At 44.9% G+C, this 25,950-nt stretch overlaps 1 protein-coding gene across 1 annotated transcript in view; it reads right to left on the bottom strand.

Annotated features, from left to right (window-relative positions):
- Positions 1–1,397: 1,397 nt before the first annotated feature.
- SLC38A6 (solute carrier family 38 member 6) overlaps positions 1,398–25,950 on the bottom strand; it is a 79,282-nt gene continuing 54,729 nt past the window's right edge. Inside the window, exons 8-16 of the mRNA XM_054972499.1 lie at positions 25,866–25,924; positions 15,963–16,028; positions 15,247–15,300; positions 14,885–14,964; positions 12,933–13,033; positions 7,757–7,881; positions 4,810–4,954; positions 4,588–4,682; positions 1,398–2,381 (exon numbers count right to left, since the gene is read on the bottom strand). Of these exons, the coding sequence (XP_054828474.1) occupies positions 2,301–2,381; positions 4,588–4,682; positions 4,810–4,954; positions 7,757–7,881; positions 12,933–13,033; positions 14,885–14,964; positions 15,247–15,300; positions 15,963–16,028; positions 25,866–25,924 (806 nt within the window). The 3' untranslated portion in view covers positions 1,398–2,300. The remainder of the gene's footprint in view (positions 2,382–4,587; positions 4,683–4,809; positions 4,955–7,756; positions 7,882–12,932; positions 13,034–14,884; positions 14,965–15,246; positions 15,301–15,962; positions 16,029–25,865; positions 25,925–25,950) is intronic.

Here is a 25,950-nt window from a genome sequence, read left to right as displayed (position 1 = left end):
GAAAAGCAGGGCCTGAGGGCAGAAAAGCCTGGAGGGCAGGAAATGTATGGAGTTGAGGAAAGGAGGGTCTAAGGACAATCACTGTGATGTAGAGATCAGAATGTTGGATCCGAGACAGGGAGACAGGTTCAAAACCCCCTCAGCCATGAAGCTCACCTGGAGGCTGTCACTGTCTCTCAGCATAACCTACCTCATGCCACAGTTGTGAGGATAAAACGGGATCGAGAGAACCATGGACACCATCCCAAACATCTTAAAGGAAGGGCAGGATAAAAATATGCTAGAAAGATAGCTAGAACAAAGATGAAGTTGGGTCATGACAGGCCTTACCTTACGACAGCAGAGGCAGTAGACGGGGGACAGAGGGAGGCCCAAGAAGCAGCACGAGAGTGGAATTCACTGACTGAACAGAATTAGGCAGCCACTCCTTTGGCAGATCCCTAGCACATATTTTAATCCGCATCTGGATCACAGCCACCACAAATGTTGGGGGAAAGGTGTCCCAATAGAACTTGGAACACTGTGCGGGTTCCGAGAGGGAAGCCAAGATTAACTGGCCAGGGGAGGGGACCAAAGGTGGGGACAGCAAGGGGGTTTTGTGTTCTTGGCAGGAAGAGCAGGCACTCGGAAAGCAGCGAGGCTTTCGTAAGCTCTCGGCCAATCTCAAAATCCATCTATCCATCTGGAAATGATGAGGAACTCCCTGCTCTAAATTCTTGACATTCCAGTATAAGGCTTAAATTCATAATTTCACATTAAGCTCATATTTTCTACAGAAATTTACTTCGAGGATAAAATCTGCAAGAGAAATGAAAGGCTGTCTCAGCTGAAATACAAATCATTCTTTGGGACAGCTTTGGGGGGAAATTAGCACTTTTCCTATCCATGAATAATACTGTGCCTGCCCAGGAGTTTTCAAAGCAAAAGTAATTTGGAAACCTCTTTGGCAGAAGCACATAAACACCAGTGCCATATTCCCAACAAGCGTGACATTAAGTGCTTTAAGAACTCAAAATAAAAAGAGGGTAAAGAAGACTTCCTTGTCCCACGGCAGATGAAACTTGGTTAATTTTCTAGAATAAGCCCTTTGTATGCAGCCATGTAGCCCAGAATGTACGTGGGAATAATGCTTGTGTGAAAAACATTCCCACGCGAACCTGATCTTGCACATCGGAGAAAAGGCTTCTAAGCCTAGATTCCCCTCTTATGTTTGAGGGGAAAAAATGCCTGGAAGGGGTACAAAGACATCCTTCTCTGCAACACACGCTCTCAGACCAACACATGCATCCTGAGGTCATGCAACTGCAAGGAGACAGTGTGCCATGTCAGCTATTGCATGTGGTTTGAGTCAGGCCTGCATCCGAAGATTCCCAAGATGGAGGTTTCACAGCAGACACTTGAAAGGAACAGAATTTTATTTTACTTCGTCTCAATGACCTTATCTTCAAGGGCACTGAATGATGAAGCTATGCATATTTTACAGTTCAGTTACAAAGCAAAGGCACACCAGCAGACGGAGTGATCTTGTCATTTTTAAACTTCTCCATTAAACTGTAAATCGCCTCGGATGGCAGTCTTGAATCAATCTTGGACAACGGGCCTGGTTTCAATTTGCAGATTTAACCACTCTGTGGGGGAAAGAAGCTGGAGATACTTCGCAAGCTGTTGCTTTGAAACAGGCAGTAGCAGGTGTAAAAAGATTTGGGCTTTCAACTGGATGGTCGCAGAAGACTGGCCTGCTCTGCTGGATTTCAGCTGTAACCTGTGCAGCATTTTGGCACTAGAAACGTGACCTGGGAAACAGTTCACAAAACTATCATTGTTTGGTAAAAGCAAGTTCCTCTTCTTCGTATGAGAAATCCCTTTTCAGTTCCATTAAGGCACATTCAGCGGGAACTAAATAATATGAAAGACACGTGGCTACCGTCAAAATCAGTAGCTCTGAGTCTCTTCCTACCTCCTACTTAACTGACTGCTGCTGCTTGTAGAGCATGAAAGCTCTGAGTATGATCACTCCCATGCCACAGATTTAATTTCATTACAAGTTACTGGAGAATGAGACAGAGAAGCCAACAGCTCTGTGCCTCTTGGACTATCTAGTTCCTCCCCAACTCTGCTGAAGGGCAAGGATTGTGCTACAGTAGATGAAAAGAACCGACTCGCTGGTATAGTGTTCATAGTTCCGCGAAGGCTTCTTCCAACATTTGATTGAATAATTTATCTTGACACATCACGGGAAACATTCATTTCAGCGGCTGTCCTGGAAGTGTAGTTTGTGCTTCCCAGAGGAAGGAATTCTTTCACTGTTTAACCCAATCGTAAATTATTAGCACTAAACTGAGAAGACCAACCAAGAGGCCAAAAACGAGTAGTGCGCAAGCCTGTAAAGGAGAAATCAGACCCAATAAATAAACACTAAGAAGCGAATGTACACTTCTGCTAATTAAAACCAGCAATGGACAGAATGCTTCGGGCCCAATCTAAACAGATCCCTTCCACTGAAGTTTGCCTTCCAGTTTCCTGCCACAGATGTAATTTTGTTACAAGTTACTGGAGAGTGAGTCAGAGAAGCTGACAGCCCAGTGCCTCTTGGACTATCTAGTTCCTTCCCAACATGAGGAAGAGTGGTATAAAGGCTTACGGTAGTTTAAACGAAGGGCATTTTCACATGCCTGTAAACCCTCCGGAAAATCGCGCGAAACTTAGAGCACGACAGCGTCTTCATAGTGCATATTTCCCGTCATGATCCCATTTAATGGCGCAATGACGTCAGAAATTGCGCCACTAAATGGGATCATGATGGGAAATCGCACTATGAAGACACCGTCATGCCGTGAGTTTTGCACGATTTTCCGGAGGTTACAGGTGTTTGAAAATGGCCAAAAACATTACATACACTTTCGCACCAGTATCAAAATACATGTGTATTTTCTAATTCCTGTAATTTACTGGATTGAAGACCTTAAAAACTTATCAATATTTGAACAGCTTGCATATAGAAGGCAATTGCATATGGACTTATTTTTAGATATTTGGAAATTTTTTCTAGCCCCCCCCCCCCCGGTCTTTTTTCATCTGTTAGAGTGGCCACCCTGCCCCACGGATCTGTTTTAATGTTGATGGATGTGCAATATGGGCGCAAGTGTCTTATATAGATTTTACTGAACTGATTGAAATGTTTTAATTTATGCTACCTTGTTTTTATTGTATTTACTACCGTGATCCGCTCTGAGCCCACCTGCGGGGAGAGTGGAATATAAATTGAATAAAATTAAATTAAAAATAAATACCTATGTGTAGATTTGCTGATAGTGTTAAATGCCTATGTGTAGATTTGCTGATAGTGTTTTTGTAGCCAGCACTGTTTTCCTTTTTTCCTTTGTTTGCTTTTTTATTTTTTTCTGTTTTGCACTAATAAAATAATCATTTAAAAAATACAGGCATTGTTTTTGAGAACATGCAGACATAAATGAGAAAAGGGCACTGGCTTGCTAAAACCAGCCAAGTTTGTGACTTTGGGAACTATTCCAATGAGGAATTTGCTCTGTGAGCATGCACAAAGCTCCCTTACACTGAATCAGACCATCGGTCCATCAAGGTCAGTGTTGTCTACTCAGACTGGAAGCGGCTCTCAAGCAGGGGTCTTTAACATCGCCCACCGCCTAGTTCTTTTAACTGGAGATGCCAAGGATTGAACCTGGGAACTTCTGTATGCCAAGCAGATGTTCTTCCACTGAACCAAAGCTCCTTGTGTGATATTACCAAGGCAGAAACTGTGGCAGATGCCTATGTCTAGTTTATTTGTCAGAACATGGTAGAAAGGGATGAATTACAACTTACCTTGTGCGTAAGAAAGGATGCAGTGAGGTTGAAATTTAGATCTCAGGTGACAGATATACCAGAGAGGTTAATGTTACCTTTAGGTTTTCTGTATTTCTGCAATGAGGGAAGGGCAGGACTGCTCATTTGGCAAGAGCACCAGCTTTGAGGGTCTCAGAATCAAGTCCCTGGTGTCTTCGCTTAAAAAGGTCTCAAGCAGCAGAACCACAAAAAAACCTTCTACCTGAGGGCTCAAACGTATGAGATGCTGGGTGTTCCATGAGCTGATGTGGGTACCTGTGTTTTTCTCCAACAGGGCACACAGCAGTTGCCAGCTTTAGATTGGGAAGATGGCATGGGGGGGGGCTCCATCATGCCCTCCCCTTGCAGTCTTGATCTGTATTAGGCTTCTACACACCTGCGTTCATGGAACCTGCAGCATCTTGTCTGTGTGAGTCCTGAGATCTTGAAAACCGCTACCTATCTGGGTATCAGATGCAGCACTGGGTCAGAGAAAGCAGTGGTACGGCTCAGTTGCCTTAAGCAATCTTCTGCCATTTTCTAGGGTGGAAGACAAATGCAAGTGCCCACGATTATCAGAAATGGGCATCTTTAAAATCATGTGCATTCTTGGAACAGGAAAATCCAAGTCTCATAGATTCTTCAGACGGTAAAGGTCAGAGTGGACTGTGCAGTTCTCTTTTCTGCTCCTCTAAGAATACCTCCACACCTCAAAATGCCACGAAAGCATGCAGACCACGGCCTTACCCCAAGTTTCTGCCGCGATATGAAATCCTCCATGCTGAGTTTAAGATAAAACAGCCCAGGATAGACAAAGAGCAAGCACGTCGATGTGGTTGAACCTTGGAAAGATTGGACAAAAGTTCTTTACTCACAACAAGATTTGCATAAGCAGATGACAAAAAAGGACATGCAAATGTTGTATTTTTAAAAATGGCATGGAGGAGGAGGCCAACTTCACAGTCTTACCGACAACTCCGAACAGATGCTTGATGTCTGGCACATACACTGCAAGCAAGACGACGGTTGCATTGAGAGCCAAAGTGACAAAAATGTGGCGGGTCACGGAGAAAGGAAGATGGGAAAAAAAGACCATCATTACTGCCTTCCTTGCCTGTGATATCCAAAGGAGAGAGATAAAAGCCCGTCAGACCAGTAATGCAAACAAGATGAACGGTCGTGTTTGTGATTTGTGAACCAAACAGAACCACAATGCCCCATTCATTCTACAGTTAGTCAAACGTTCCCTCTACATTCTACCATTAGCCAAAAACACTATGGATAGTTGAACAGACTGATCTATGGGGGGGTGGGGAGGGGAGGGACAGAATTCAGGGTTGTATCACGAAACACGTTTTAAGCTTGTACCTAAATGGCCAGAGAGCCATAAATGGTTGCAGCCCCCTATTGAGAGTACACTTGGTAGCCAGCTGGGGCATGCTTCTGGGCAATGTGTACATTCATCTTAAAGGGTTTTCCAGATGATCTGGTGTAGTGTGGCCAAACCCTGCCTCTCAGGGGCGGGGGGGCAGCTACTGGGCAGGTGACGTGGAGAATCCCCCGAAGATGTCTCCTGTAGAATGGCAGCCTTGCTGGAGCAAACAACAGCTTGCAGGAGGAGGTGAGGCTGAGCTGAGTGAGCAAAGGAGAGGCTGGTACAGGAAGGAAGGTGCTTCCCCTGGCAGTCCTGAACAGGATGGGAACAATTCCCTCTCTTAATGAAAAGCAGCTGCGAGAAGCTGTGTCTACTTATTGGTGGGGAGCCAGTTTGGTGTAGTGGTTAAGAGCAGCAGGACTCTAATGTGGAGAGCCGGGTTTGATTCCCCACTCCTCCGCTTGAAGCCATCTAGGTGACCTTGGGTCAGTCACAGCTCTCTCAGAGCTCTCTCAGCCCCACCTACCTCACAGGGTGATTGTTGTGAGGATAATAACATACTTTGTAAACCACTCTGAGTGGGTGTTAAGTTGTCCTGAAGGGCAGTATATAAATCAAATGTTGTTGTTTCTCCGATGGCACTGTAACTTACTAGATATATGCTTTGGGATTCAGTCTTTTTCAGAGGAATTCATTACTCCTATCAACTTTGTGTGAGAATATTCCTTGATTTTTGAGGATGATAGCATACTTTCAAACTATATGCTTTTTTGGCTTTATATACTTTTAAACTAACAGTGTAATCCTAAAATGAGTTACTCCAATCTAAGCTCATTGATTTCAACGGGCTTTGACAGGAGTAAATCCGCTCAGGAATTCACTGAATACTACCCTACAATCAAATTCACAATTACCTCCTGCGGTTACTTTTCATTTTAAAATGTGTGTGTGTGTGTGGGGGGGTATAATACCTAGATTTTCCCTAATCATGGATGTGGTGAGCTATCACAGGCCCTTGGGAAAAGATTCCAGTCGCCCCCTTCAAGGGCTCATTTCGAGGGAGAACGCACAGGAATGTAGTTCCGGCAGTTCCTCAAAGAGGTCACATGTCAGGTGGCCCCACCCACCTGACTCTTGGCCATTTTGGGCTCGTCTTGGCCTGGATTGGGGCTGAAACAGCCTGGATCGGGCCTCTGACGGGTGGTGAATCACTCTCCCGCTCATCAGTGGCCCGATTCTGACCATTTTGGGCCCCTTTTCAGCCATTTTCAGCCCTTTTTAAACATTTTGGGCCCAATTTCGGCCCTGAATGGCCAGGATTGGGTCCAAAGCATCCAGAATAGGTGATGTCAGGAGGTGTGGCATATGCAAATCAGTCATACTAATGATACCCTTCTGGTGATGGCAAGAGGCGTGGCATATGCTAATAGGTTATGCTAATGAGTTCCTCCAGCTCTTTTTCTACGAAATGACCCCTGCCCCCTTCCCCAAAAAACTCCTAAAGAATACACACTGTACACAAAAATAATAGAACAGAAACAGAGAAAGCTTTTCTAAGAATGCATAACTGCTCACTTTAACCTTTCACTTAACCTGAAAGCTTCATTTGAGCTCTCTTGCTTCCTACAGAGGAGTGCAAGCTACTCTTTCATGCCAACCAAAGGCTTAAAATGAACAATTGTTGATTTAAAATGCCTACGTGCTTGCCTTTCCCCCGGACATTCTAGGACTCGAGGCAGATGACAATATTGAAACAATATAATAAAACAACAAACGTTAAAACCTCACATTGAAAACAAAGCTAAAAACAATTTATACCCCAGTTGGCAGAATATTCCCCCTTTGCCCAGCTACAGGTTCCCCAAAAGTGTGATCCAGATTTCCAGAGAGGCTTCCAGGTGCAGCTGAAGAAGCCCCGAGACCAGAGTTATCCGTGCTGGATGAGGACAAAATGAGGCAAGGGAACTGCCGTCTTCAAGACCCCCAGAATCCTCAAGACTTGGAGAATTTTGTACCCAACCCCACCCTCCTAGGCGGCCCTGGCCCTAATACAGTCAGGAATTCCAAGAGGAGAACCAGCGGAGACCAGCAGCTGTTTGGTGGCTTGCATGATCCCTGTTTAAAAACTTAAAAGCAAACTCAATGTCAAATCAAACCTGTTTTCGAGCTTACGGGAAACCATTAGCAAACCCACTTTTTTGCTGACTCCTATTTACTCTTTAAATGCATCGTGCTTGCTTGAAAACCAAATATGAAGGGAGGGAAAAAATCAAACCAAATTAATTTTGGGAGTCCCGTGTGTTGCAAAGAGCTAGCGATGCTGCAAGTCAGCTCAAATCTAAAACTCGATTTAGACAAAAAGCACAAATTCGTTTAGTGGTTTTAGTTCTATTTCCTCATCTGCTCTTAGCAGAACATGTGCAGGCCTCTTTTCAGCTGCCTGATGAATGGATGGGACCTCTAAGGGGAGGCGGTGGGGCCTGCAAAGAATTAGCAGAGTTATTTTCCTGAGCCAGCAACCAAGCCTCGGGCAGTACTTACAGGGAAATGGATTAGGGGCACCGTCAACAGCACAGCCAAAAGGATGCCTATTTTTACAGTCATTATGACAGTGTCGTGGGGCAGGTACTTGCTGTACCCTTGCAGCAATTCTGAATCCACACGGTCTGGGGGGAAAAAAACCATTTAAAAAAATTAACGAGATTGCAAGAGCCACCCTACACCTGCAGCGAGTCTGGAGCAGGCAACTTTCAGGATATCCTAGCCTTTGCAATTTTTATCAGAGATTCCTTCGTGAGAAAATTCAGTAAGTTTGGACAGGCTTCCTTGAAAGACAGCTTTCCTGTAATGGGCAATTGCAGGCAAAAAAATTGGCACATTCAGGGACCCTCAGATTTGACATAAGCATGACACTGGTAGGACAGAAATGTTTACCCACATGACTTTGCACAAGTCCAGCATCATGTTTGCACTGGGTAGCAACCACAGCAACATCCACTCAGGTTACAGATATCTGGCGCGGCAATTAAGCATGCAAGGCTACTTTGTGTGGGCCACAGCCCAGTTTAACAGCAGGAGTTGAGTCCAGTGGTACCTTAAAGACCCACAAGATTTTCAGAGTGTAAGCTTTTGAGAGTCATAGCTCCCTTCTTCAGACAGTCTGACACCTTGACTCTTGAAAGCGAACACTCGGAAAATCTTGTTAGTCTCTACAGTGCCATTGGGCTCAAATCCTGCTGCTCAATTTCAGACCAACGTGGCTACCCACCTAAACTAGCCCTGTTTAAATGAGACATTTGTCCTGTGTAAAGCCAGATGGGTAAATTTTTCTTTCTCTCCTCCCGATCATGAAAACTCACACCTCGGAATCTCAAGATTTTTTTTTTAACCACTGTCCATGCTTTGTGGCCATCAGGGAGTCTTAAGAAACCCAGGGGCACTTTTCTTACAATCTCTTCAGAGGAAGATGTGACCACGGCACTTAAATTCTCCCCCACTAGCGTCTCCAGTCTCCATCACCTATTGGATATCTTGCCAGAAGCAATATAAACTGATTGATTTGAAGGGGATACACCACAACAAAAAGGGCTGTTTATTGTTACTGTACTCTAGAGCAACAGCATTTAAAAAAAAAGAAAAAAAGAAATGCCTTCTGGTGGAGCGGTGAGCAAAATGATGGCCTCAAGGGGCCGACGAAAGGAAAAAGGGGCAAAATACAGGTATGACCTTTGAAAATCTGCACCTTCTCATATGATGGGCTTGTTGTTTCATCAACCATGCTGCCTCTTTGAAAGCAAAGGTAGAAAAAAATATGTGTGGATTCAACCTAAGCTCGTGGCGGGCAGGTAGAGCCTCAGTGCTGGAGGATCCATATCCGTATCTTTCCCTTTCTCAAAATACCCTCCCCAACTGATTCCCCTCTCATTTTGACATATATGCTTACTATGCTGTCATTGCATAACTGAGAGCCGAGCTACAAGAGACGAATCACATGCGGAGGAGCACGTGAAGGGAGTCGCAACGTTAGCCGGGAAGCTGAGTTTTGAAAGAGATCGGAAGGCTTAGTCAATTTCCCCTCTCTACTGAGCCAGGGAGATAGCTCCTCAGAGGGTTTATTTCCTCTTTTACTCTTAGAAGAGGAGGTGAAACTGACAGAGCTTTCAGGAGGCAAAGAAGAAATTAGCAAACCCTCTGATCAGAGATCTCCCTGGCTCTGTAGAGAGGGGAAATTGACAAAGCCTTCCGGTCTCTTTTAAAACTCAGCTTCCCAGCTAACATTGCGACTCCCTTCACGTGCTCCTCCTCCTGTCATTCGTCTCTTGTTGCTTGGCTTTTAGTGAAAACCAACCAAGTGTCACATGTATATCACAAAAACGACTGACACCTGACACATGTGAGAAAGGGCAACCAGTGGACTGGAAGCTGGTCTCAAACAGGAAATCTATAGGCAGGGGTGCGGTCAGTTCCCAAGAGCCAGGAATTAAAGTACATCCCGCAGAAGATCAACCTGCTAAAGACTACCATGGCTGATGCTGGATCGTCCCAAATAAAAAGATGTATGGCGGACAGATAAAAGTATCTTCAGGAATGTGTGTTCCCTACTGCAACTCAGATGGCTTAAAAACAAAAGTTTATTTTAGGACACAGCCACACATTCAAGGCATCATGATGATCAGACATGGTCCCAGGGAGCAAAATTAATCCACGGTTCTTAAAGGAAGCATCGAGAGAAAACTTCTCTTAGACATACATGCAGGAACTATAATATCAGGGGAGGGGGAAGCAGTGCAGGGCTCGAAATCATTCTCCTGCAAAGAAAGCAACGCAGCATCATTTCGCAAACACTGAGACACGGGAGAAAAACGACCCCTCGCATGACCAACAACTAGCTTCTAATCTACAGCACATAAACTGACCTTAAGTGACAACCTTAAGTGGGTCACTCACCACCTTTCTGCAGTATTTTGATGGACCTTTAAAAAGAAGAAAGCCACCAAGGTATAAGGAGTGCTGAAATCTGACCAAAGGGAACACAAGCCTACAGTGCTTCATACAACCACAGTAAGAAACGTGCTATAGGGAGTTTTAATACCATGAATGGCTGTGATTTAGACACGCTGGGAAAACCTACATCTCCAGGGGATGCAGCGCCCAATAGCCAGATGAATTATAAACATAGAAAGATAGAGCTACACCAAGGGTCATCTAGTCCAGCCCCCTGCACTACACAGGAAATTCACAGCTATTCCCTTCCCCTCCCACAGTGACCCCTGCTCTATGCCCAGAGGAAGGCAAAAAGCCTCCAGGAATTCCTTCCTGACCCCAAAGTGGCAGTTGGCATGACCCTGGGCACGTAAGAAAGGGCCACGAGAGCCTAGCACTGGCTCATCCCTTCACGCCCTCCTCTCCTGATCTGATGTTAAGTCAGAGAATCTTCATCAATTTGACATGACTTATGACTGTCATTTGGGAACTGTGGTTGTATGAATCCACTTTTAGGGAGAATACATAGATAGTGTAAGCTCACATATAGTAAGATAAGATGAAATGTTTGCCTGAAATGAGATTATGGTGGATTTGTCTGACCTTTATTTCAGAAATTCCCTACCACCAGCACCCCAGCTCACACTGACACATGTTCACACTTGAAGGTCAACCTGTGTGGACAAAGTACCTTATGCCGCCTTATGCCAAGCCAGACCAGGGGCCCGTTTAATTCACTCTGCTCTGCTCTGACTGGTACTGACTCTCCAGGGTCTCCAACAAAGAACAGTCTTTTGCATCAGCTATTACTTGACACCCTTTCACTGGAGATGCAAGAGACTAAATCTGGGACTTTTTGGATGCAAAGCATGAGCTCTAACCACTGAGCCACAGCCCCTCTCAAATTGTCTAAGTCGCAAATTCCTATCTACCATTCAGGTTCTCCAAGATCAGGGCCAAACTGATGCTGATTTAATTATGATTTGGGCTGCCTGTTTTTTTAAATTGAAAAGCGGCATCAATATTGGCTCTTTTTGAAGTTCTACACACTTGGTTTACATTCGAGATCTCACAGAGGAGCAAATGTTTCTGTTAAAACCTAGCAAGTATGACAATGAGTGGAGATGGACCTGTGATAAGACTGAACCTGGGACCTTCTGCACAGGAAGTACAGCCTTTGCCGCTGAGCCACAGTTCCTCCTGAAACACTAGGAGAGACCATTTTCTGCTCTGTTCAGTGGTGTTTTTTCTTTTGGCTTGGCTTGGCTGATTCGTGCAATCGTGGCTTCCTCTGTGAAACTAATTTCCCAATATCTTTCGCAAAGTTTCCCACATGATAATCATAGCAATGGTTGTAATAATAATAAATGCCGATTTGTAAGAACGACAGGAAAGAAGGACATGATTTGAGGTAGGGCAGCCTCTTTTGGATCACACAGGCTCATCTCTGAAATACATAAAGCAATGATGGAGTGCTTCTGAGGACACTTGGATCTGTGGTGGAACAGTTATACCTGCAGGGCTAAAACCAGGCTTCAGGGCAGACTTAAACAGTTGGCACTTTGCTTTTTAGAAATTACATATCACACTTTCCAATTGGCCTGGTGAAGAAATTCATACTGACAAGTGTGGCAAAAGAGAACTTATTGCTGCCGGAAAAAAACAAAGTCTGCCTTTGTAATTATGACTCCTGCCAGTCCTTAACTTTTCAGCCCATCTCTGAACATTTCGCTGCACGTACTTAACCTGGGAGGCCACAAGCAGTTCCATGGGCTACCACTCTCTCGTACACGTGCATCTGGGATTTAGTTTAAAAATCTTTTTTTCTAAAGCACCAACTGACTGAGCAAGGCCACAATTTGGAAAACGTAAGGCTTTAGAGAAAGCACGCTGCATTATGGCTCAGGAGGGGAAGTCCTGCTCTGGGTGCCATGCAGGGCTTTTTTTCTGGGAAAAGAGGTGGTGGAACTCAGTGGGTTGCCCTCAGAGAAAATGGTCACATGGCTGGTGGCCCCGCCCCCTGATCTCCAGACAGAGGGGAGTTGAGACTGCCCTCCGTGCCGCCGAGCGCCAAGCGGTGCGGACGGCAATCTGAACTCCCCTCTGCCTGAAGATCAGGGGGCGGGGCCACCAGCCATGTGACCATTTTCAAGAGGTTCCGGAACTCCGTTCCCCCGCGTTCCCCCTGAAAAAAAGCCCTGGTGCCATGTCAGATTGGTCTCCAAAAGGAGCAAGGCCTTCAACTGCGAAGAAAACGTCAAAGAAAAGTTCATTACCCCCACCCAGCAAAAAAATGGGGCACAAAGGAACCAACTTTGGAGCTCACTGGCTGTTTTTTACCCCACTTTGGGGGAGGACTGTTAATAACTTTCTTATATGACAGTTCAAAAAAATACTTTTATTTTATACTTTATTTTGAAGTTTTTTTGATTAAAAAAGGTGAGGAACATTCTGTAAATAAATAAAAGCAAAGGTAAACCCATGATACACTGATGATGTTGTGTCTTGAACCGTGTCTGGCCAACCTGTGATCCGTCAAGCTGACTGCAGCCCGTAGACATCCTTGCGGTCTGCGAGTGCTTGACCACCAGCTGCCTTTGCTGCCCCAGGGAGATCAGCAAAATTAGGAACCCCAGGCAGGCTGCATTCAACAGGCTGGACCAGAAACATTAAGGAGGAAGGCAGAGCCAGACAAGTTTTAAAAAAGGAATAGATGCCTTGAAAATCCACTCACCATAAAAAGTGAGATATCCAAATAACGCAGACAAAAGATAAACTAGAAAACTCAGACCAATTCCTGTGTTGGCAACCTTCTGCATCCTGCTTTTGGACGGACTGTGAAAACAGAACACATACGTGGCTTTATGGAAGACTTCAGAAGGCATAGAAGGTACATGACAATACAGAAAAGAAAGTTGCTCCAGTTGACATTACACCAGTCTGGTCCAATGAAAGTCAATCCCCCAAACCATGAATGCGTGATACGCTGGTTACCAGATAGGCTTTCACACAGGGACTTCATCACAGCATTTTCTGAATCTTCGGAGAATTTGGAACCTTTGAATATTTATCTAGCCCACTGAATGCTGTAGGTACCTTTTCTTCCTTGAAGGAGGGAAAAGCCAGTGAAATTGCATCCTCACCCACACCTTTAATAGATGGAGTAAGGTTCAGCGCGAAGTGTGTGGAGGAGAGGGGGTTCATGGGTTTGTTGGGGGAAGTGGAGGGCCTGTCTCCATAAGCTCTTTCCATTCATAGAAATTAGGACCCATCTCTCAGGGCTGGACTTCACACTGGTCATTTCCTTAGTTCTTTGGGGGGGGGATGCTGTCATTAAGATGGGCCTGTAATTCAGAGCTTGCCTGGCTGCATTCAAGGGGAACATCATCAGACATTACTACCAAACTTTTTATCGAATAAAGTATGCTGCAAAGGAAAGGGAGAACTTTTTAAAACAAACCACTCAGAGGCGGGTTCAAGCTAAACCAAAGTAGATACAGATTAGGTCTCGGGAATTGCTTCTTGAATGTGCACTTGGGAGTAGTCCCAAGAAGTTTTAAAGAAGGGACCAGACAGACATCTGACCTGACAGGAATGGTTTGTATCTAAGAGGACGTACATTGTAAAAACAGTGGAAGTGTTTTAAACAGACATTCTCTGTCCTGAAAATCGTTGCTTTGGAACGCAGCGATTGCATTTACAAAGAGCTTTCACCACATTTCAAGAAGGTATGTTTATTATTTAGGACATTTTCATACTGCCTCCCCAGTGTCCTAGGGGTATTGCCTGCCTTCATTTTAAAAATCTTGCTGTTACTGGGGTATATATAGGGCTGGATCTAGACTAATTTTCTAGTGGCAGAATGGAACTTCCCTGCTTCCCCCTTCCACCACGGCCCCACCGATTTCCACAAAATGCTGTTTCTGGAGGATAGGGGACTTTGAAGAATAACGGGAGGACGGGGGGTCTACAACTGGAAACTGGTGAAAATTTAGTCTGGATTCAACCCCTTGTCCTCTGCCTGGCTCTTTCATCTGACAAAATTCACCGGATGCCTCTAACAAAAAATGGGCAAAATCAAAAAGAGTCCAGTAGCACCTTTAAGACTAACCAATGTTATTGTAGCATTGGTTAGTCTTAAAGGTACTACTGGACTCTTTTTGATTTTGCTACTACAGACTAACACGGCTAACTCCTCTGAAAAAATGGGCAATTACTGATCAAGAAAGTCGTCACAGGACATAAAAGATAATGGTCAAATTCTCATCTTTGGTTCACAAACAAGACAGCAAGAATTGTACATTGCTCGTCAACACAGAGATCAAATTAGAAAGAGAAATTCAATTCTGATGATGTCGCTGGGAGTGGACTCCCCCCGCCCCCATCCTGCCATATGATCCTGCTCACATGATTAGGCCACTCACATAAGAAGAGGTTTTTTTAGGGCAAGACAGCTACTGGGACTTTCAGAATTGTGAAAATGGCATAAAGCTGAGTGGGTTCCTCTAATAAGTCCATAGCTGACCTGCTCAAAAAATACTGCTTACGACGATGCTCAGTAGGCTACAAAAACCAGCTCTTAGTTATTCGGCATTTTAAAAAATTATGAATACCAAACAAAACAGGAATCAGACTTTCTTGCTGTTTCACACTTTGAAAATTATAGGCAGTCAAACGATTCTTTACCTCTGGAGCTCACAATAAATTGGTAAAACTGATGTGTGGCACAAAAAAGAGAAAGCCATAATTGGGATCACGTATGCACTCTAAAAAGAGAGCGAGAGAAAGAAAGAAAGAACACAGTTGAAACAGTGTTTGCGATGCATGACATTTATTTCTAAAACTTGCCTAGATGCCGCCCAAGAGTTGGACCGTGCCGGACTTTCAGATTAGGACTCCCCCGTTTGCTGGCTGCTTCTGAGAGCTTAAAACGCTTAATGAATGCTGCCATTCAGCCACCACTGAATGAAATGCATTTTGAGCAGCAGTGGTTCACTCCCAAAGCAAGCAGGGTTCAAACCCTTCTGTTATCTGTCAAGTAAGATTACCTCCTTAGAAAAGTTGAAGAGTGCTGGTTTACAATCTTCGGTAGAATTTGAAACCTGCGTAAAGCAAACGGCAGAACATAGCAGGAATGCACTCCATTTCATTTGCTAGCATCGTATCTCGTTATTTGAAAACGATTATTTCAAAGCCCTACGGGTGAATACAGCAAAGCCTGCTCACACAAGAGTCCCTTGTGGTGCAGTGTGGTGCAGTGGTTGGAGCACAGAACTCTATTGGGAGACCTGAGTTCAAATTTCCTTGAGCTAGTAACCTCGCTGTGTGACTTTGGGACAGTTTCTCTCTCTCTGATTCTGGCCTCCCTTCGCAGGGCTTTGGTGATGATAAAATAAGGAAAGGAGAACCGTGTATATTGTTCTGAACTTTCCAGAGGAAGGGCAGGATTAAAAATTAGACAGAAAAGCAGGGACCCACAAGCAGGGGATATCCCATTTCCCCCTCCCCTGCTATTTCTTTTTCCCCTTTCCTGAAAGCTCCTATCCCCTCTCCCCTTTTCTTCCTTGGCGATTCTTGAATTGATTGGGAAGACTGCACAGAAATGTTTTAAATTAAATAAATCAAGTTCAAACTATTAAAAATGACTGGTCGTCTAATCACCCAGCGTAGAAGATAAAAAAAGCAATTAACACTTCCGAAATGAGTAGCGGCTTACAGGTAATACTATAAACACTCAGGAAGGACGTCAAAAGAATTTACGTACCTGAAAGTACTCCGCAACAAAATTTTGCATTGGAGGGCAAGGAACGGACCACTTTTTAATTACGATCTGTAGAGAGAACATGTAATTAATAATTCACAAGCTAGGCTGAGTTGTGCGTCCCACATGTTGCCCAAACGTCAATCCCTTGCTATAAATGGCAGCAAGCGAATTGAAAACGGCTTGTCCAGACAACATCTTGCTGAGCACTAGAGCTCTCAAAATGCTTTCAAATAAGGACTGGGAAGGGAGAAATCGTGTGACATGCGGGGGGGGGGGGGCAGCGCCAGACTCAGACTGCAGTAAAAGACAATTCCAAGAATAATCACAGGAGGAGACACACTGCAGTGGACTACAATCCTATTCCATTATAATGGACCCCTCCTGGCTGTTCTCTTCTACTAATGTTCTAATTCCTTTATTATATTACGTTCCATGATGTTGGTAGGCAGTTATGGATTAAAAGGTAACCACCACTGATCCATGTCACAGCATTCTGTTCGGGGGTACAGTTGATTGGGTTTAGACCCAACACCAAACCATGCTGCTCGTTGTTCCAGTATCACTAAAAACTCCAGGGCCGTTTCCAGACGACTAAGCAGAAGGCGCTGCATTGTTCCGGATCGCGACGGGGAAAACGCAAAATATCGCGAGTTTGGCGCGACATTGCGCCAAACTAACGCGAGAAAACACGATATTTCGCGTTTTCCCCATCGCGATCCGGAACATGGCGGCATGCAGCGCCTTCTGCTTAGTCGTCTGGAATCGGCCCAGGACTCATTCTAGAACATTTCTAAACACAGGGTAATGGATCATCCCAAATAAATAGTGGACAAGGCAGGGGTTCAACCCACTAGATGATCTCTCTGACCAGAGACAGATTTCTTTAGCCAATCTTAGTAATTTTTTTTCTCCCCGGCAATAATCAGAATGATTGGCTTGCCCTTGAAGCCAACAGTAGAAAAGCACAGTCAGAGCAAAGAATTACTTCCATATGCCCAGTATAGATTCTTGATCTGGATTAAATTTTAGCATATCTATCTTCACCGTAACTGGCACAGGGCTTATCTCGACTCTGCATCTTGACAGCTTCAAAAAGAAACAATTGGTTGGGGAAACCGAGCTGTGTCCAATACACCTCCCAGAATTTGAGTGCAGCAAAGGGGAATATGCTATTTTTATACAAAGTATTTCTTTGTCATCTTATTAGTTGTTTAGTTTTAAAAAACAGCATTACTTTTAATATAAAAGGATATATTATTAATATGAGGCATATATATAATCTTCCATTCTTGGCACCTAGCTTGCCATGTAAATATATTAGCTATCTATTTATTTTACATATTTCCTGCTCTTGGCTGGGTCCCACCCAAATTACTATCTAGGTCTCCCCCCACTCAGCTCCACCAAGGGCACCACGTCTGCTGGGTTCCAGCCACATTTAAGATACCAGAAATTGCTCCAGCTCTATAAGAAAACTCCTTCTTTGCTTCCTCAATCACGGGCAGCCAGCCAGCCTGGCTCTATGGAGGTGGACATGAAAGATCTGGATCCCAGTCTGGGTTTTAACCTCATGGGGTGGCTCTTGATCAAACCCTTTTCTAGTGCTCTTGGTCGTCCCACCTGCAATCATCTCATTTGGCATAAGCATGAATTAGAAGGATTGGAGAACAGTTTCATATATCTGTAAAAGTGCTAAGCAACAGAAATAAACAGTTACAAAATTGGCAGTTTATTCCTAAACCAAGCTATAGCCTACTAACCCCACTTACTTGAATTAATTTATAAGGGTCTTAGGATTGTACTGCAAGAACTTAAACCAGACTCTTGTATCTGGGCATTGCCAAGCTTAAATAATATCCATGCTTCTCCTTTAAGGCTGGCATGCCCGTGCGTGCCTTCTCCTGCTGATTGTCAGTGATCGGTGGGCAGAGAGGTAAATCACCAGTTTGCCCATCACTGGTGGGCACCTAGCAACAAGGCAGACAATATATTCTATTGCACCTTCTCTGCAGTCCCACCCTCCGCCTTCTCTGCTTCTCTTTGCAAAGATGCCAGGCAGAAAGAGGTGCTGATCCTAGGGTTGCCCATCCTCTGGTGGGGGTGGGGGAATTCCCCACTGCAAGCCTCCCCCCCCCACTCACCTGTCAAGTGGGAGGAAAGGTGGGGAAATGAGCCTCCCCGGGGCACACTCCTGGCGTGGCATGCAGATGTCACTCCCAGGAGTGACATCAACGTGTAGGACCTGGAAGCACCAGGCTGATTTGGGTCCCAAACGGGCTGGTTCTGGATGCGTGATGACGTCGCTCCCAGGAGTCATGTCATCACGCAGGCCCCAGGAGCGCTCTTGCACTTCGCACCAAGCTGATTTGAGCCCCAAATGGGCTGATTCTTTAAGAATCAGCCCCAAAGCAAAGTGCGGTAGCATTCCCAGAGCCTGCGTGATGATGGTAAGTGCCAAGTCCCTCCTCCTCCCAGGACTTGACAGCATAATTGGTGGTAACCCTATAGCCTTATTATGGTGGGGATGGTCTAAAAGACAGTTGCCTTACTGATCCCCTGACAAAGCTGTGCACAACATGGGTAAGGTTCCTTGAGTGAAATAATCGTTTTCCTGTTGCACCATTTTTTCCTACTCTTCCTTGGGAGGTGACATGCAAACAGTTGAGGCAAAGGAGTCTGCTGGTAAGAGTCAAAGAGCTTTCTGCAGGGGTGCCCAAGCTATTGGAGCCTTGTGGATGTAGACATGGCAAAATCCCTGCTGATGTATGAGAATTCACCTATGAGGAGGCTGCTACCACTCCCCTCCGGAGCAAGCTACAGAAGATTATCATCTCTCAGGTCTTCACAGAAATATTTCAGAGTTCTTAATAGACAACACCTCCCTCCCCCAACCCGCCCCGGCTGCTTTGACAGCTTTGAAGTCTTGATTTTATCACACAGTTCGGTCCCTTAATGGCTTGTCTGGATGGCGTTTTTTGCTGAGTGGCCTTTACGTGCTTTTAATCTTTCCTTGCTTTTCTTTTTTAAAAGCAAAGAAACACAAAGCTGCACATATTCCCTACGACCTGCTTGCAAGTCAATGCAAGCCAAGGGAATCGAGGAGCATTCTTCATGCATCCAAAACAGGGGCTTTGAACTTCAGAAAAGTGATCCTGGTAAGGTTAGGGGTGGGGGAAGAGAAGATCTCCTCTATAAGCGAAACAATTATTTCATTTGTTTATTTCCATTTCTTCCCATTCCCAGGCCAGATCACAGCTGTTTGGGGAGGAATGACACACCCAATTAAACATTATATTTTAAAAATATTACCCCACAGTTTTCTGCACCTATTTGATATGAAATGTCTTGGAATTAAAAAAATTAAAATTGTAAAAAAAAAATTAGTAGTATTTACATGGCACCATCAGTGTACACAATGTCTTTTTACTGCACTGATGTTTAACGGAAGTCTTTAAAGGGGGAGGAGCATGAATGTTTCAATTTGTTTTTGAACGTTATTGCTCTGAGTGTTTTTGTTTCATGTATTTTCACTGCTGACGCTCTAAGCCTGTTTGCTCTTTTTATGCATTTATGTGTGTTTATATGTCAGATGTCAAAAACAATACTAAAAACAACGAACCAAAGCGGCATGTGGGAAAAGAAAGTGGTGCAAAAATAAAGATTAGCTGCTTCGATTTGCTTGAGGGGAAAGAGAAATTGAAACAGAGATTATGTTGGAGTCGACAAATCAGGGTGAGACATCCAAAATCATCCACAATTTCAAAATACCCCCTCCCCGCAAAAACCAAGGTACTGCAACAAGGTATATTTAGCAGGTGGTATTTACTCTCATCCTGGACCTTGGGCAGGACATCCCAAATGAGTGGGGGTGGATGGGACAAATGGACATTTGTATATCGGGGGTGGTTTGCTTTAGAAGAATCCCAAAACAGCAGGGCTGCCCAGCTGACCTCTGCACTCAAAAGTCCATACTAGGGGTGTGCAAGCCAAAAATTTTCGGCTATAGCCAAAAGTAGAAAGCCGAAAGAAGATTCTCTATCATTAAAGCCGAAAGCCGAAACAAGAATCTCTTTTGGCTTTCGGGATTCTTTCGGCATTATTTCGGCATTCTTTCGGCTTTTTTCTATGTGAAAATGCCTCACTTCACATCAGAGAATCACAAACACAATTGCTGTCAAAAACGGTGAAGTGGGTTGTATTATTTTTTGTAGTACATTGCTATCATGCCCTGTTGTGCCCTCCTACTGTGTAACCTAAAGCTGTTCAAGAAATAAAGTGTTTTTGCCAGGAATTGTGTTTTTGTGATTCTGTGATGTTAAGTGAGTTGTGTTATTTTTGTGTAAGATAGTGCTGCCATGCCCTTTGGTGTTCCCCCCTGCTGTGTAACCTAAAGCTGTTCAAGAAATAAAGTGTTTTTGACAGGAATTGTGCTTTGTGATTCTCTGATGTTAAGTGAGTTGTGTTATTTTTGTGTAAGATAGTGCTGCCATGCCCTTTGGTGTTCCCCCCTGCTGTGTAACCTAAAGCTGTTCAAGAAATAAAGTGTTTTTGACAGGAATCATGCTTTGTGATTCTCTGATGTTAAGTGAGTTGTGTTATTTTTCTGTGTGGGGGACTGCTGGTGTAATGTGTCATAATGCTTTGCCTACTTGTACTTTGGAAGGGAGAAAAAAATTTAAAACTTTATTTTGTGTTGTTCTTGTTTTATTCTTTGTTGTGCAGTTGGTTCCCATCATAGGGAACAATGGGGCTGGCTGGCCAGCCATCTCTGTAGGTGGTGGGGGAATTTGAGGGAGGGTGTCTGTGGTTCAGGTGCTCTTTCACAGGGACCAGCTGGCACTCAGAAGTGTGCCCACCATTGTGGCACCCCTGGGCTGTGCAGAATTGCCCAGGGAAAGAGAGTTTAGAAGTTCCCAGCATAGGGAACAAAGGGAGAGGGCTGGCCTTTGCCAGCCTGTTCCTGGGGTTATGGGTGTGGGGCAGGTGGGGGTGGATTTGGGTCTGTGAGGGGCTAATGTGGGGATTTGGGTCTGTGTGTGGCAGCTGGAGGGGAATTGGGTTTGTGTGGGGCTGTAAGGGGTGGACTTTAGGGGCTGAGAGGACCTACTTGGGGAGGCCATGAAATGCCCCCCCCCAAGTGGGAGCAGTCTGAGCCTTGGTGGGGGGTGGGAGGAGGGGTGGGAGAAGGGCCCCTGAGGGTGAGGGGGCATTTTGCATGCAAAATGCCACCCCTGGCAAAGGAAGCCTGCTTCTTCATTTTTCCCCATAGGAAATAATGAAGAAGATGAGTAGCAGCATGCTAATAATATGCTGCTCCTTCGCTTTCTTATGGGAGGATGGGGGACCTGCTTTGTGGGGCCATAACATGGCCCCCCAAAGTCCAATCTGTCTGAAACTTGGGTGGTTGTTAGAGAAGGGTTAGAGGAAGGTCCCCACCAATTTTGGGCTTATTCGGTGGGAAAATGCCTCCCCCAGACATCCGGGAAGACGGAGGCATTTTCCCATTGAAAAGCCGAAAGAAAGCCGAAAGAATCCCGAAACGTTTCGGCTTTTTTCTTTCGGCTACCCGAAACGTTTCGGCATTCCCCGAAAGAAGCCGAAACACTTTTGTTTCGGCATTCTTTCGGCATTCTGAATGCCGAAACGCACATCCCTAGTCCATACAGCTGCACCAATTACAGAAGGGCTGCTATTCTTGTGCAGTCTTGCACGCACAAACTGATTTCATCAAAAGGTTCCTAATTTAATTTAAAAAGTGTGCAAAACCAGACTTGCACACACAAAAAATCTGGTGCAACGGAGGCAAAGCCAGCAATTCATTCTGATTTACATATCTGCCTTCACCGAGAGCACCATGCGTGTCAACGCTCCCTGTGAGTTTTTATGCATATGGACTGTTCCATACTTTGTGACAGAAGCATGTTTCTGCGCAGGCAGGGCAACACTTGAGTGCCGCAGAACTCCCATATATGCAAGAAACTGCCAGATCTCTCCGGATATACAGCCACTGTAATTTTTATAATTTTTAATCACATTCGTTTATTTTAATCTTGCCCTTCTTCCAAGAAGTTCAAGACAGCACCTCCTTATGAGGAAAGGCCAAGGCGCAAGTCCCCAACCTTTTTGAGCCTGCAGGCACCTTTGAAATTCTGACACAGGGTGGTGGGTGCAGCCACAAGATGGCTGCCGCAGAAGACGGAGCCAACCACAAAATGGTTGCCACAGGAGGCGGAACCAACCACAGAATGTCAGGAGGTGAGATTAGGCCTCTCACAGGGACTCTTCGACGCTTCAGACAGAAACGCTACTTAACAGGATGTCTTTTAAAATGAACATACCGTTTAAAAATATGTTATTGCATACACACCCTTCTGCCTTCAGTCACGCAGAGAAGATCCTTGTGTTAAGTGGCAATGCTGCTGAAGCAATTTTTTTTTTAAAAAAATCTGCACAGCCAATCAGATTTCCAGTGGCCAACCCAAAGGTCTGCTGCGCAAAAGTGCCATCCAGCCCCACCCACTTTCTAAAAACATTTAGGAATTTAGGAACATTTAGGCACCAGGAAAAGTACCAGTGGGTGCCATGGTGCCCACAAACCCAAAGGTGGGTATTTCTGAGCTAAGGAATTTGGGGCTGTTCATCTTGGAATAAAGATGATGGTGGGGGAGAACATGAGAGGTTTAGACAGCTATGGGTGGGGTGGAAAAAGTAGGTGCGGGTAAACTTTTTCTTCCTCTCCCTTAATCTTTTAGGTATCCAGTTTAATTGAACGGCAGGAGATTCAGCACAGAGAAAAGGAAATACTCTTTCACTCAAAAAGAATTAGCCTGTGAAATTCATTATCACATGATATAAGAAAAAACATGGGATTAAACTTCATCGGTGAAGCCTCCAGGTTCCGAAGCAGTAATGTGGGAGGGCAGCAAGGGATGGAGACTCTGTATCTCCCTGCCATGGCCGTAGGTCTCTGCGGGAAAGGGGGTTACTGACTACTGTGTAAAAACAAGATGCTGGATTAGATCAACCACTAGCCTGACCAAGAACAGCTGCTCAATATATCTAATTCTACACATGACCCCATCTGCAGATACTTAAATCTGTGGATTGGGGTCAGGGAAAGAGAAAACAGGCATTTCTGCAAACTTGGCAGAGCAGTGGGGTGAGAAGGGACAGGTGAGTGAGTGAGTGAAATTCCCCTTCCCCATGAGTTTCTAATCAGTCCTTTCTAGGGGGAAGAATAAGACCTCAAGCTGCAACCACCACTGCACGAACAGGGCCGGCACAGATGTTGCACTGCAGGCTGGCAGCTTGATGGGTGAGCGAGCAAAGGAAAGGGAGAAGGGTAGGATTCCCCAGAGGGTGCCACTGCCCTATCCCAGCCCATGAGGCAATACTGCAGATGGGAAGGGAGGAGGAGAAGGGCTGGGAGGTTCAGGAGCTGCCTCTCCCACTACAGCTGCCGAGATGGGCAGACACAGCAGCAGGGGCAGACGGAGAGGCAGGTGGGCAAGCGAGCGAGCAAATGGGGTAGCAGCTAGTTGCTGCTAACGCTGGGATTCACCCTTTCCTGTGAGTTTTTCATGGGTCTCCCTGCTTGTATTTTCTAAGGTATGTAATGAGGAAGCCAAGTGGGAAGGGCATATAACAAAGGTGTTTCACATTCCTGTCCTTCCCTGAAAGCTGGTATCGTTGGCATGGAAAGTAACCAAATCGTGCCACACCCTCTTGTGCCTTCCCATTCTGCTTCTTGCCTAACCCTTAACACTACATTCTTGGACCTACACGCCTACAAGGGCTGCCTCTCGTGCCTCATCTGAGCAAAGCCTTCGGAAGGTGCCACCCTGCAAACAGGTAGGGCTGACAACTGCCTGCACACAAGCATTCTCAGTAGTGGCTCCCACCATGTGGAATGGCCTACATGACCTGGGGAGGTCAGGAAGGCTCCCACATTTCTATCGTTTCCAAGAATGTGCAAAACAGGAATGTTCAGGGGAGCATTTTTGTAAAGGAATTAGAACTGTCGTTGAATAGAACAGCTGAGGATGTTGCTTTTATCATGGAACAGGATTGCAGTCTGCTGTAAGATTGATTGTATGTGTCACCTTCCTTTTACTGCATTGTCTTCTGCGTTATGGTATGTCATGCCTTAGACAGGTTTACCGTTGTTTTGTTTGCACTTTTTCCCAGTTTGGTATTTGCATGTCTACTGCTCTGTTTAGTGGAGGTCCTTGCTGTCTGATCAAATTCTTTCTGAAGATATCTTTTGCAACCCACCTTGAGTCTCAGTGAGAAAGGAGGCTATAAATGAATTGAATAAAATTACAGTTCATTGGATCAGTGTGGGAACTAGCCACACGGCAGCAGCAACCATGCTGTTAAAGTAAGATATGAACTCTCTATCTACTTATTCATCAGCTAAGCATATGCCATGAAAAAGATGACGAAAAAGGAGGAGGAAGAGAAGAAAGAAAAGAAAGACCTCTAGGAATATGGTGTCCAGGAAAAAGGGTGCTTCATCATTCGTACTGCAATGCCAGGCTCACCATTCTGTCCCTTTTTTAGCAACACCTCCCTCACCTCTTCAAGTGAGACACCACTTTGCAGTCCAAGAGGCTCGACACAGGGGGAAGGCAGCCAGCACAGTTTGGATCCAACTGAGTGTTTCTGGAGGCAGAACCATTTTCCACTCATGGGCCAGCCCAAATTTCCCCTGGAGAAGCATTTCAGTGGGCATTCTGGGCTGCAGCAGGGAGGGGTAAGGAGAAAGTGTCCCCAGAAAGGCTCCATTGGATCCAAACCTTTGGCTACACACCAGGCAATTAGGGGAATTCCTCTAGAAAACCAGGAGGCAAGGGCTAGCGGGTGGTATGCTGCCCGGCCCTTTATAAACACCCCAATTTATCTCTCTCTCTTTCTCTCTCTCTCTCTCTGATAGTGTCTGAGTTTAATTTAGAGAAGATGCTATAAAGCCCCTCTTGTTATGCAATATGCACATGCCATGCACGTATGAGCCAGATGATAGCCAAATTAGCAGCTGGAACATCTATGGGTTGGAACATGGCGAAAACACTTTTAAAAAGGTATAGAAGGAGCACAAAGAGCCATTACTGGTAAGGACTTGTGGCTAGGGGGCGGTGAGGGCTCATGCCTAAATCGATCTTCAGTTTCACGTGCCACCTCTGCAATATTCCATACACACTCTTGCCTCTACAGAGACCATTACCAAAGCAAAACAAAACCAAATGTGCACCAATGGCCTGCTTTCAATACATCGTATAGAGCACCAACAGCTGTAAATATTAGCACTGAAATGCCCGGTTGGCTCAGAAAGAGAGGGGGAGGGCTATTCCTTTCAGCTGGAAAGAAAAAGGTCTTTGATATATTAAGATATACATTAAATTGCTCAAAAGATGCTTGCAACTTGTGTGTGTGTTTTATTGAACTAACGTGAAGATTCAATTTACTTGGAACATATGACATTTTCTTCTGCACGAACTACAGTAAATGGTGGTTGGAAGCGAAGACGATGGAATTCCATGTGGAAAAAAAAAGGTGGTGGGGGGGAGCATCCGGGCCAGTATTTTTCACTGCCTTGTCAGCAAAGCAAATACACCCGATTGCATTTTACAGTCCAAAAAATTTACGCTGGTAAATCTTTTCCCATGCTTGGATGTTCATAACAGATTTTTTTTTAAAAGCTGAGTAAACTTATTCCAAGGAAAGAAAAAACACACACCACACATAAAGGAGAACAAGGGGAGGAGGAGAAAGAACATTTTCAGTTTTAGAGGCAAGTTTGTAAAGAGCAGACATCCGTTTCAAAGGAACTCTGAAATCCATCAAAATAATAAGAAAACTTAATGTAAGGGGCGAGCTGTACTTTTTTTTTTTTTTAAGACTTACCACAAGAGCAAAGTACACCATAAAGAAAAATGATAAACTACTTGTGTAGCCAAGAAAGCCTGTAAAATAACAGTAAAAATAAGAG

The sequence above is a fragment of the Eublepharis macularius genome, chromosome 2, assembly GCF_028583425.1.
Source record: "Eublepharis macularius isolate TG4126 chromosome 2, MPM_Emac_v1.0, whole genome shotgun sequence".
Classification (NCBI taxonomy): domain Eukaryota; kingdom Metazoa; phylum Chordata; class Lepidosauria; order Squamata; family Eublepharidae; genus Eublepharis; species Eublepharis macularius.
The sequence above is the reverse complement of the archived record's forward strand: the minus strand, read 5'-3'. Positions and strand labels throughout refer to the sequence as shown.